Here is a 12555-nt window from a genome sequence, read left to right as displayed (position 1 = left end):
AATAATTAATCTTAGTTATTTTATATCTATCATTTTCTCTTTAGAATTTTGTAGAAACATCATAATTTCATAAATTGCAAAATAATGAACTTTAAAATTTGGATTATAAGATTACAAATTATGAAACTATTATAATTTAAATCCAATTAGATTACATATCGGTCATCCATCAGTTCAATCGGTTAGTCTCGAGGTTTAGTGATTTTTTTAATATGAATATTTTAAAAACCAAAATTGAATTGCCAGATCTCCGGATTAACGGGTATAATCACAATAGGGTTGAATTTAAAAATACTGATTTAAATGCAAAAATATTTTAAATACACACTCTTTAAAAATTACCAAATCACAATCGGGTTGAATTTAAAAACACTGATTTAAATGCAAAAATATTTTAAATACACACTCTTTAAAAATTACCAAAATATTTGTTAAGTTATTAGTGAAATTTTTATCGTAAAATATTCCGCGCTTCCAAAGCGCGGATCAAAATCTAGTATTTATTTAAATTAAAACTCGTCTGACCATCGGGACACTTGTATGCCTCAGATTGGCTGGTTTTCCTTTAGTTGAACGAGCAAATACTCATATTAGTCTACCTCTAACTATAAGTTTATAATTAACTTCAGGTTGGCCGGTCCAATTTTAATTAGAATAAATAAGTATTAGTATATATGTATTTTTGATCGAAAGTATATGTGTATTTGATTGTCCATAAAAAGCATACTATATGTGATGAAATATAGTATGTGTCGTGTTTACGATACATTTTAATTCGAAGGTAAAATGATTTTACATTAAAAAAAAAGATTTACATATGATTTGGTTAGTTTCCAATAAATAATGTTCTCTTCTTTACTATGCTTGAAAACTAATTAGTTAAAACGATAAATTGTTGATGAAAAAGTGATCTTGGATCTGCTTTAATCTTTAATATGCTTGAGTAGTTAGATAAGCAAATTAATGATGACAATAGAGAAAGAAAAATTTGGGATGATATAATGATTTTATCTTGGTTAAATGTAAGCAAATCATATTTTATCATAGCATGTAGTTGAAAGTCAATTGCAATAATAAGATGGTGAGACAAAGACTATTAATTAATACTATTTCCATTTCACAGAGAGAATATACTTAGACATTTTCCACACATATTAAAAAATTAATTAAAATATATTTGTATTTTAATTAATATCATCAGTTTAACTAATAGTATTTTAGATAAATAAATCTATTTATAAAATTAATGCATTTTACAATTGATATTGAGCTGAAAGTGAGTATAAATTTCATTGTAATTATAAAACGACACTTTTAATGTAACAAAAAAATGATAAAATAACACTTAATATAAAATAGAGAGAATATTTATCTATGAATGTGAGAGGAACAAACTCATGTAAATAACTAAATACCACTATTAAAGAAGAAAATGAATCTATACTAGACACATATCAAATAGTACCATAATTTTCATTATTTGTGATTTGTTTCGTACTTCACAAATATCTGTTTTTTTTATTTGTTTTGTTTTAGAAAAATACGAATATCCAAAAAACTAGATAACCAGAAAATTTATAATATTTGTTGTATATTCACAGATATTTTATACTTTGTTCAATAAAGTAAATGTAGAATAAAGTAAGAAAGACTACAAATATATTTTTTGTAGTCTTTTTTACATAATATAAAATATGAAGTAAAAAATAATGAAACTCAATGTCTAATAGATTTTTAAAATTAATAAAATTTTCTTATAATTCTAAACTGAAATTTTTAGAAAAATTGTAGTTTTCTATACAGATTTTTTTATTCTTTTCTTAACTTGATATTTTATAAATATTTTTATAAATAAAATCAATAAAATTATATATTAATTATGTAAGTATATATTTAAAACTTTATATTTAATTATAGATATACATATTATATAAAAGTTGGACCGGATCTGATATCCGTCTCTAAATTTTTTAGTATTTGTGATTTGCTTCGAAAACTTACGGATATCCAAATTTTCAGATCGAATCGAAACGAATAACAAATCGAATCAAATTTAACGGATAAAATACAAGCCTTTTATCTTTACTGCCTAACCCATAGTTTTTGTTTTAAATTGCCAAACCATGGTTGGTTTCCCACTTTCTTTCTTTTTACTTATTTCGGTTGCTAATGTGCTGGGGGATATATTCACAATACTTCAAATTGAGTTTCTATTAACTATATTAATTAACCTAAAGATGCTTCCATTAGTGGTTACCAAATGCTCACTTGTCATAATCATTAAGTAGCTAGGTCCCGTCAAATTCTATATTTTAAGCTAGTATTAAGTCATCACCACAATTCATTCAAACCATGTACATTCCTATTTTTACCTAAATTCTGATACAAAAGAATGACAGACGAGTTTGACTATCTATATAAACAATTCATTCAAACCATGTACATTCCTATTTCTTTTCTTGGTCAGAGTGCTGGTTTATTATATGATATATATTTGATGATATTTATTTTTGCATCGTTCACGGCAAGAAAAAAAATCCAAGTTCAAGTGCCCTCTACCAATTTTTAATCGGCTGTAACAGTAAAATGTAACAGTAAAAAGAAAAAGAAAATCACAGTCGACTTTTGCCCATGGCCAACAGCTGCCTAGGTTCGTCGGACAAAGTTCAAACATTAACAAACGAATAAGCAAAACAAATTCTCGCATCTACTCAGATATTAAAGACTACGAGTTTATTATAGTTGTTTATATAAGGTTGGTCTTAACATGCAAGTAGTTTCAAATTAGGCAAATCTGGCCCATTAGAATACAAGGCGTGACCTCTATATCTCTCCATAACATGAATATCTTTAGTTACATTAATAGTACTAGTATTGATGATATAATTCAGTTAGAAAATAAATAGAATCCTCGACATCTGAGACTTGGTATAGAGTATAGACTGACTATACTGTCTAGGCTTATAAAATGTCATGTGCGTAATAGTCTCGGATCATTGAATAGAGAATAACAATACATTTTCTGCATAGTAATGAAATTATCCTACGTTTAATAGTATTGATGATTAGCAATGATTGTGCATGATCAATGTAATATCCACCGGCTCTGTGAAGGTCACCGGTCAACGTTTAGTAAATAGTCAACGGAAAGCAGTAAAAGTAACGAAACATTGGAAGTGAGACGTGAACAACGCGTGGAGGGAAAACATTAGAGTGTCTTTGATCGCATAATGCAAGCAAGCATGATGGGCATGTGACTCTTACCGAGTGTCGTGGCACTCCTATCGTCACCACACGTGGAGGTTTGCGTAGGTTTGGCTGTGAGACAACACATGCATGAATTGCATGACTTCTCAAGTTCTCAGCATAGTATTAAAATGTCTTGATTATATTGTCTAAGTGCAGAAGAAATCTCATTATCAAATAAATAAACTAGGAAAGAAATGTGACATTTTGATTTTAGTAGACGGGTGGTGTTGATCTCGTGACTTATTGGTTAATGAACATACTTCAACCTGAAGACTAAAACACATTAATTTTCACAAGAAAGACCTTGGCAATGAGCAAAAGTATGTATTTAGAGATGATTATCTGAGAAGCATATATTATTTAAATCATCAAAATTCCAATGTAAGTATATAGTGTTAATTTAAAAATTATATTTTGGCAAAAAAAAAAAACAAATGATGAGATGCTGTTAAGAAAGTGTGTAACAAACAAACAAACTAAAGTAATACATCTCAAATTAAACATTAAACAAATCTTGAGTTTCACGAACTTTCTATTTATCTCGAGCTTATATCGTCCTCTGTAAAATAACATCTTTTGAAACTTTTATTTAATCGTTAACCAAAAAGAAAATGAAAGTAGCAGTTTGCTCAATACGGCAACTAAAAAGCTGTAACAATGATGAGGACAGTGGCAAAAAGATACTTGTAGCTTAAGGTATTGCATTTGATTTTCTTTTCACCTTCCGTTACAATTAGACAGCAAGTATCACTTGTTTTGGCTGATTCTAAGGATTTTTTATAGTTTCTTGAACAATTTAATAAGTATACTTCAAATCCAGAGAGTTTATAAAACCTCTAATGACACTATAAATACACATCGGACATCTTTCCTTAAATTCCACGTTGCCGTTTTGTTTTGCTTTCCAGAATAAACTCATCACCTTAACCAAATGGTCATTAAGATCCCTTCTTATAAGTTCTTTAAACTCATGCTACTCATCTCCTTAGTCCTCTATTCCCTCATAGCCGCAACGTCTAATCCCCATTCAGTTGTAGCCGAAGAAAATACCAATGAAGAAGACTCGGAGTTCTACATTCTTGACGAAACCCCCACAATACTTTCAAACCTAACAATATCATCCAAAACCAGACTACTAGTTTCCCACCACAGAAAGATCAGAAAAGGGATGAAATGTCATGTCTCCCGTCACAACATTTGCAATGGCGTAAAAGCAGACAAGGGGACAAGCTTGTTGTATTGTTGCAAGAAGCATTGTCGTAATATCTTAGGTGACAAGAATAATTGTGGACGGTGCAGTCGCAAATGCAGATTCGGGCAACGATGTTGCGGAGGCGTATGCACCTATGTTGGGTTTAATCCTGACCATTGTGGTAAATGCAACAAGAAATGTAAATCTGGGGCTAGATGCGAGTATGGATATTGTGGTTACGCTTGATTTTTTCGACTATAAAAATAATTGGAAGGTTATGTGATAATTTGAAGAGTGTTGTATTATCATGCAGAAATTTAAAAGTATATATTTCGTATATAAGATTTATAGGCATACGCACACCATGATTCTTCGTGAATATATGTAAAACATAACTAGTGGAAATTAGTTATTCGTTATCTCGTTGAAATATTTGTTAGTACTGCCTGAAAACAAAACATGTGAACATATTCTATTGGCACAGTGTCGCATAAGACTATGATGAAGACAATATTCATCTTAGAGATGTAAGAGCTTTCCGTCATCTCTGACCTGCTGTTCTTTTAGCTTTTGCACTTTTTTTTTCACTGACCTCGATATTTTGTAGTAGCATCACTGATGAGTTTGAACATAATAGGATTACAGTATCATTAACCTTTATGTATACATATGTAACAACGAACTAGAAAAAATATTTAGTACTGTTGTTCGAAAATATTGGATTCCATCTTTTTTTCTTATACAAGTTATGAAAAATAACAGGTATCGATGTCTATAACTTAAAGGACTAATTAGTAGGTCTGTTATATCTTTCAAGGAACATACATGTTTCGTGTTTTAGATTGTGGGCAATAGAGGCTGAATTGAGTACTAGCTTTCAGGTCTACTCTTAAATTTTTCATAAGTTATATCCATTTGTGGGTTCTACCTGTAAAAGAGAGTAGGTTTTGTGAGTTTAGTTAGGATCCAACTCCTACCAACTAGTCTGGCTGCCGGTTCTACTGTATATCAGATGTAAAAACTCAGGAAAATTGAATTGAACACAAATAGTCAAACATTATAAATAAGATCATCGCGATTTTTTAAATTGAACACAAATAGTCAGGCATTAAAAAGGAATTTGTTGAGATTTTCCTATATTCGATACCCTTAACTGCATTTCCTTTTATTTCGATATAAGATCATTACGACTTCCTCTTTTCTATCTATTATTAATTTCAATAAAATCAGATTTTATTCCTTAGTAGATTCTCTCGACTAAAGGGTTTTAGTGAATTTTCTGCCAAATTAAATTACTCAGTTCTAATAATAAGTTTAGGTTTTTCCTTTCTGCTTCTTTCTTCGGAACTGGAGAAGTCAAAACCCAATTGCTATGTTACTGTCTGTAATTCAAGTTCAACTTTATTTCCTTTTCCTTCAACTTTTGTTCGAAATATATTTACAAACACCTTATGAGAAACCAAGACAGAAAATTCGGAAGCTCAATCCAGAGACGACGATGAACATGAACGTGTTATCATCATCATCATCATCATCATCATCACCATCTCATTCTAACTGTGGTCACTGGTACGTTCGTAACGGAACCTGCCTCGCCTGCAAAAAGAAGCCAAGCCTTGCCGAATCCCGACAATTCGATTATCTTTTCTCCGACTTACGTCTGAGCCAAGAAGCTGTATCCTTTACAAAGCGTCTCACAACCCTAATCTCACTTCACACACACAAGAAACTTCACTTAGTCCTTGACTTGGACCACACGCTAGCCCACTCCGTTAGGGTTTCCAATCTTTCTGAAGCAGAGAAGTACCTAATCATCCAAGGTGAGAAACCAGGATGTTTGAAGCTATATGACAGCAGGTTAATAAAAGTTAGACCGTTTGTCAAAGCATTCCTTAAAGAAGCCAACAAGCTATTCAACATGTATGTTTACACAAAAGGCGATCTGCGCTACGGTCAAGAAATTGTGAAGATGATTGATCCGACCAAAACCTATTTTGGAGACCGAGTGATAACCAGAAGAGAGTGTCCTGACAAGAAGACACTTGATCATGTCTTGGCTGATGAGCGTGGAATCGTGATTGTGGATGATACGGTTGAGGTTTGGCCTCTCCACATGAGAAACCTGTTGAAGATCACTAGGTACTTCTACTTCAAACACAATGGTATTAGTATGTCGTACGCTGAGAGGAAGACAGACGAGAGTAGAAGCAATGGAGCATTAGCCAACCTTCTGAAGTTCCTCAAGGAAATTCACAATGAATTCTTTAGCTGTGGCGTTCAAGAAGAGTTGGATTCAAAGGACGTTAGGTTGTTGATAAAGGGTCCTTTCAAACCACATGGATGTTGATTTCTTCCGTTTCAAATTTGATTTATTTATCTGTACTTTTTATCTTAAAAAAAACTTTTGGAGATGTAATCAGCTTGAGGTTTAGAAGCTCCTACTAACAATTAGGACGTTCTTGTTATATGAAGCTAACAAGAACTGTAAGATTCTCTCTCTCTCTCTCTCTCTCTCTCTCTCTCTCTCTCACACACACACACACACACACACACACACACACACATACACTCAGTTTTCAATTAGGTAAAGTCAAAAAACTTTACTGACTCTTTCCATCCTCAATTCACCGAAGAAATAAAAACAGGAGGAATAGTGCCAAAGTTGTGAGCTTTTCTACAGTTTAAGATGGCTTCTTAACCTCTTCCAGCTCATTTATTGTTTGGTCTAGTTCTGGAGGAGAAGAAGAGTTTGCTGCAGCTTTCTTTTTAGCGTTCTTCTCACACTCCTGAAAAAAAAAAAAACAAAGAATTTAGAAACAAACCAATGAATAAGAGGAACAAATATAGTAAATGTAATCTGCCTTGAGTTTCTTTTCAGCTTCCTTTTGAGCTCTTATAGCAGCAGCTTTCTCTTGTAGCTTCCTCTTCCTTCCCATAGCTAACCTAGCTTTCTCTAACTGCTCTTCTCGTTTCATCTCCTTCAAAGTCTCTTCTTCTTCTTTTTGTCATTCACTAGGAACTCCAAATCAGTAACATCACTCTCCTCAGCACTTGACTTGCTGTTGAAACTATCTCCTTGTTCCTTGCTTCTTTCTTTTGTTTATGGGTGATTGATTACATTCATCTTGTGAATTGCCTCAGCTTCCTTTCTAGTCTTCAGTAGGGCTTGCTTTTCATGAACAAGCTCACCTCCATCATCTCTAATCCTCCCATCTCAGCTCAGCTGTCTTTCCTAGAGTGAATGTGAGATTCTTTTCACGTAATCATCCCTATAAGCCTTGTCCTTGTTCCAACGAGAGTCATGAATCTATCAACCTATTACAATGACAGAACCAAGATCAGATTCTCTCAAGTCTAATACACGGAATCAATTAAATTAAAATAACAAAAACTCCTATACAATTTCACACAGTCTTTTTCTCCCAATTGCCAAACACATAAAGTCTATCATATTAATATCTACCTCTTTTGACCATATCTCTTCAAAACATCAGAAATATCTTATATCTTGCTTAGTTTCCGATCAAATTAGTTGACTTATTTCTTAACCTTTGCCATTTGAAAACTCAGTACATTTTAAGATTAAACATGCTACTCCTAGCGGATGTACCGAGCCAGCTTGTATTGACAAAAAGTATAAGCCCATCAAATATGTATATTACAGTCAAGGCTCAATTAATTCAAGGTATAGTATGTGCCTTGGTCCATGTCGAGCTTCTGAGTCAAGCCCATTGAAGCTAACTGCGATCTCGTGAAATAGTTAAGCGCGTAAATTGTTGCCACTGACGTAATTACCGCGACATAAATCAACCTTTTGGCTATTACAACAACATAAAGTCGGATTTCATGTGTGAAAGCAAATCTTCTGGAGACTCTTTGCTATGGTGGTCCCCACTTAAAAAATGATGCAAAGCTACCAAAGCAATGATTCTTGTGAATACAAATTTATTTGAAAGTTACACTATGTTTATCTCTTACATTGGTGAACAAATAGAGTCTGAACTCTAAAGATGTTATCAGGCTTGAGTTAAAAAGAAGATAAGTAGATTACATAAAAGAAGTACTTATTATTTCTTCTATTTCAGTTTAGCTATCGTACAAAGACAAATTTCATTTAAAAATCAATATCGTTTTAAAATTTTAATGCAATATTTATTGATAAAATTCTTCAATTTATTTTTTATTGATTGAAATATTATAAAGTATATAAATAATTATGTTTTTATTTTTAAAATATACAAAATCATGTATTTTTTTAATCTATGTGTATAAATATAAAACAATAATTAAAATGGAACTGAAATAGTATTTGATTACAAAATGGACATAAGAGGATACTTTAGTAAATCTAAAACAAAGAAGTGCTGCTATCATCACATAACCATACGTGTCCGTCTGTTACAATTTTCAGTATAATGGATCATCACGGTTTGGTTCACTCACTGACTCACTTGTCTGGCTTTGGAAAACGTGTCAGCGAAAAGGCTTTTCTTTTTGTAATAAAATAAAATAAACCTAAAATTGAATTAGATTCCAGTAATAAAGGAAACAGAATGACAAAAAAGTATCGAAATTTACAGCTCAAAGAACAGAAAAATATTGATTGGGGGAGAATATTTCAACGAATGAGAGTACCACACTGTGAAAGCATCCCACAAAAAACCTTTACTCTCTTCTTCATCTATATATAACTATAATAACTCTCTTTACTCCCCCCACAGGAGAGTCCCGTGTTCTTGAGCACTGGTGTAGACCAGAACAAAGCGCAAAGATAAAAGAAAAACTTCATTGCGTTGAGATTTCAACATCATCATCCTCTACGTATCAACCAAGATTAGAAAGGTTTCGTTTTTTCGATCTTTTATTTTAATCTAAAAATCTCTAGATTTTGTTTTTCTGTCTGAAGAGTTTAAGTATATTGTATACAGTGCGGCTAGATCTAAATCTCAAGATGGTAATAAAACTCTGTGTCCATTTTTGTAATCGCTAATTTGCATTTTTGAGAGGTTTAAAGAGTTTGCTAAAAATGTTATGATTGATTGATTATGAATCTTTTGATTGAATCATCTTTATATTGTGTGAGAGAATCTGGCAACTTCTTGTCTCTACTGTTTAGTTTCTTTCTTTTATCTTGCCTCTTAAAACTTTCTCATATCTGATAGGCCTTTAAGCCTCTGAACTCAAGATTGTGTCTGGTTCCCAAAGATTCAAGCATTTCTTCCAGAAGCTTGTTTCTTTTTGTCTCATGATCATCAACTAGTTTGCTACAATGGGGTACGTAGTAAACGTGGAGAAGAGATGGGTTCTCCCTCTCGTCATCACATCTCTCGCCTTCCTTTTCCTCCTTGCAACCTCTTTCAACGTTGGCCTCGTCTCCTCCCTCCAAAAAATCAACGGTCTCTTCTCCATCATCCCTTCCCGTCACCACCACCACCACGCCACCAACCAAACCAGTCTCTACTTCGCAGAGTCCAAACTCTCTAGACGACAACAACAACAACAACAACAAACCCGTGTCGTTGAAGACAAGCTCCCACGTTTTGCGTACCTCGTCTCCGGATCCAAAGGGGACGTGGAAAAGCTCTGGAGAACGCTCAGAGCGGTGTACCACCCGAGAAACCACTACGTCGTCCACCTGGATCTTGAATCACCGGTTGATGAGAGACTACAGCTGGCTTCTCGGATTAACAAGGATCGTATCTATTCCAAAACAGGGAATGTGTATATGATAACCAAGGCGAATCTTGTCACGTACAGAGGACCAACGATGGTTGCAAACACCCTTCACGCTTGTGCTCTTCTTCTTAAGAGAAGCGCTAACTGGGACTGGTTTATTAATCTCAGCGCTTCAGATTATCCCCTGGTGACACAAGATGGTAATATAACTCACTTTTTTTCTTTGTTTCTCTGTTTCCATCAAGACGTTAAGTCTGTATATATATATATGCAGATTTGCTTCATACGTTTTCGAGTCTGGACAGGAACCTCAACTTCATCGAACACACAAGTGAACTAGGCTGGAAAGAGTAAGTTCTTTTTTAGTTTTAATCTTTTTGCTGTTATGTACTGATTCCTTGTTATCATTGTGGTGAAGGGAGAAGCGAGCAATGCCATTAATGATTGATCCTGGACTTTACTTGCTGAACAAATCAGATATCTACTGGGTCACACCTCGTAGAAGCTTGCCAACTGCCTTTAAGTTATTCACTGGTCAGTCCTCTAAACTGGCTGGCCTTTTGAGATTTTGGAGGATATAGGCGAGATTAATAAAAAACTTCTTTTACAAATTTTGTGAGCCGGATTAAGGAGAATGTTTATGTAACAATCTGTCATGCGGACCCAGATTCACAGTCCTGCAGGACACCGATTCTAACCTCTTACTGTGGGAGGAAACGCCTCTACATTCACAGTAGGTTATTGGTGCGCTTGTCGTTACTCGTCACAAGTTGATCTTGTGACAACTTGTCATGTGGGAGAATTGTTAAAGGGTGAGGTATTGTATTCGAGTAACGACAACCGCACCAACAACCTACCGGTGGATGTAGAGGCATTTCTTCCCACAATAAAAGGTTAGGATCGGTACCATGCAGAGCTGGGAATCTGGATCTGCAGGACGAATTGTCACAGTTTCATTTGACTATTTCCAAGACCGGTTCTTGGCTCCATTGTTGCTGTATATCCATAAGACTCTTTGTTGCTGTTACAGGATCTGCTTGGATGGCTCTATCACGTTCCTTTGTAGAGTACTGCATATGGGGATGGGACAACTTACCAAGAACCCTCCTAATGTACTACACAAACTTCGTCTCATCGCCTGAGAGTTACTTCCACACTGTAATCTGCAACGTCCCCGAGTTCTCGAAAACCGCGGTGAACCACGACCTCCACTACATCTCGTGGGACACGCCGCCGCAGCAGCACCCTCACGTGCTGACGCTCAACGACACGATGCGGATGATATCAAGCGGCGCTGCGTTTGCTAGGAAATTCAAAAGAGACGACAGGGTGCTTGACGTGATCGACAAGGCGTTCCTTAGACGGAGGAACGATGAAGACGGTTTTACTCCTGGTGGGTGGTGCGGTGGGAAACCAAAGTGCTCACAGGTCGGTGATGTGGCTAACGTTAAGCCTAGTCCTGGAGCTAAGAGGCTTCAGGGGCTTGTGGAGAGGTTAGTCAGTGAGGCTAAAACAGGAGTTAATCAATGTAAATAAATCGTTTTGATAGATTGAGACTGTTCGGATCATATATACACATAACATATAGGGATGGTTTCAGAGAATCTTGCAGTTGCAGTGCTATTAGTTCGGGGGTTTAGAAAAGACTTTTAGACATTGTTCTGATTGCGTAGATGCCACGTTACCTAATGGTCTCACAATAGGGTTAGTTTTTTCCTTGTTTGAACTGAATAAAAGTTATGATCTATTTTATTGAGATGTTTACAACAAATCGATAAATCCAAAGCTTCAGTGTTGTCAGTTGAAGAAGACACAAGAGTAGATGAATCCACAAACTTAACATAACTCACTGTCTTGCTATGACCAACCATTGTGCTGATCAGAGGAATCTTTGGATTCCTTAGATCGTAGTAATACACTTTGTGATGTGGAGAACGGAATGCTAAAGACCGGCCTGAGTCTGATGGAAACTGGACACAACATATACTAACTCCCTGAAAACGTTTCACAACACAAAAAAAAAAACTCTTTAAATCATACAATCCTGAGGATTATTAACATGTCTGAAAAATTTGGAGAAAACTTACTTTCAGTTTTCGATAGCCGAAATTTCAAATTAGAATTGCCTGATTGATACTCCCATAGCTTAACAGTTCCATCATCGCTTCCACTAGCTAGCAAAGTAGGGTCTGCTGATGAAATATCAATGGACCATACTCTCTTCTTGTGCTCCTTTCATCTCTGTAACCAACCAACTGGCTTCTTGCAACATCCCATAACTGATGTCATCAAAATCTTGAAGTTCTTGTAACAACAATAAGCTGAATCTATGGACTAATTACCTGAACAACGCCTTCAGAGTTACTTGATGCAATTTGACTCTTTATGTAGCTGTTCCAACACACACTACTTAGCTTTGACATTCCACAACCAGATAG

The 12555-nt window shown here is 34.7% G+C and overlaps 3 protein-coding genes across 3 annotated transcripts; all 3 read left to right on the top strand.

Annotated features, from left to right (window-relative positions):
- The first annotated feature begins 4180 nt into the window (after positions 1–4180).
- LOC130496682 (protein GRIM REAPER-like) lies at positions 4181–4687 on the top strand. The gene has a single exon (XM_056988974.1). The coding sequence runs from the start codon at positions 4181–4183 to the stop codon at positions 4685–4687; it is 507 nt and encodes a 168-aa protein (XP_056844954.1).
- A 1067-nt stretch (positions 4688–5754) lies between these two features.
- On the top strand, positions 5755–6845 carry LOC130495467 (RNA polymerase II C-terminal domain phosphatase-like 5). Its single transcript, XM_056986860.1, has one exon. It carries the CDS (start codon positions 5814–5816, stop codon positions 6786–6788), a length of 975 nt encoding a protein of 324 aa, XP_056842840.1. The 5' UTR covers positions 5755–5813; the 3' UTR covers positions 6789–6845.
- A 2247-nt stretch (positions 6846–9092) lies between these two features.
- On the top strand, positions 9093–11875 carry LOC108812091 (beta-glucuronosyltransferase GlcAT14A). The gene is made up of 5 exons (XM_018584250.2): positions 9093–9283; positions 9604–10317; positions 10392–10467; positions 10536–10651; positions 11148–11875. The coding sequence occupies exons 2-5, from the start codon at positions 9711–9713 to the stop codon at positions 11651–11653; spliced, it is 1305 nt and encodes a 434-aa protein (XP_018439752.1). The 5' UTR covers positions 9093–9283; positions 9604–9710; the 3' UTR covers positions 11654–11875.
- Positions 11876–12555: the final 680 nt, after the last annotated feature.

Source organism: Raphanus sativus, chromosome 6 (assembly GCF_000801105.2).
Source record: "Raphanus sativus cultivar WK10039 chromosome 6, ASM80110v3, whole genome shotgun sequence".
In the NCBI taxonomy this organism is placed as follows: domain Eukaryota; kingdom Viridiplantae; phylum Streptophyta; class Magnoliopsida; order Brassicales; family Brassicaceae; genus Raphanus; species Raphanus sativus.
Note: the sequence above shows the minus strand (reverse complement) of the source record. Positions and strands in the feature narration are given on the sequence as shown.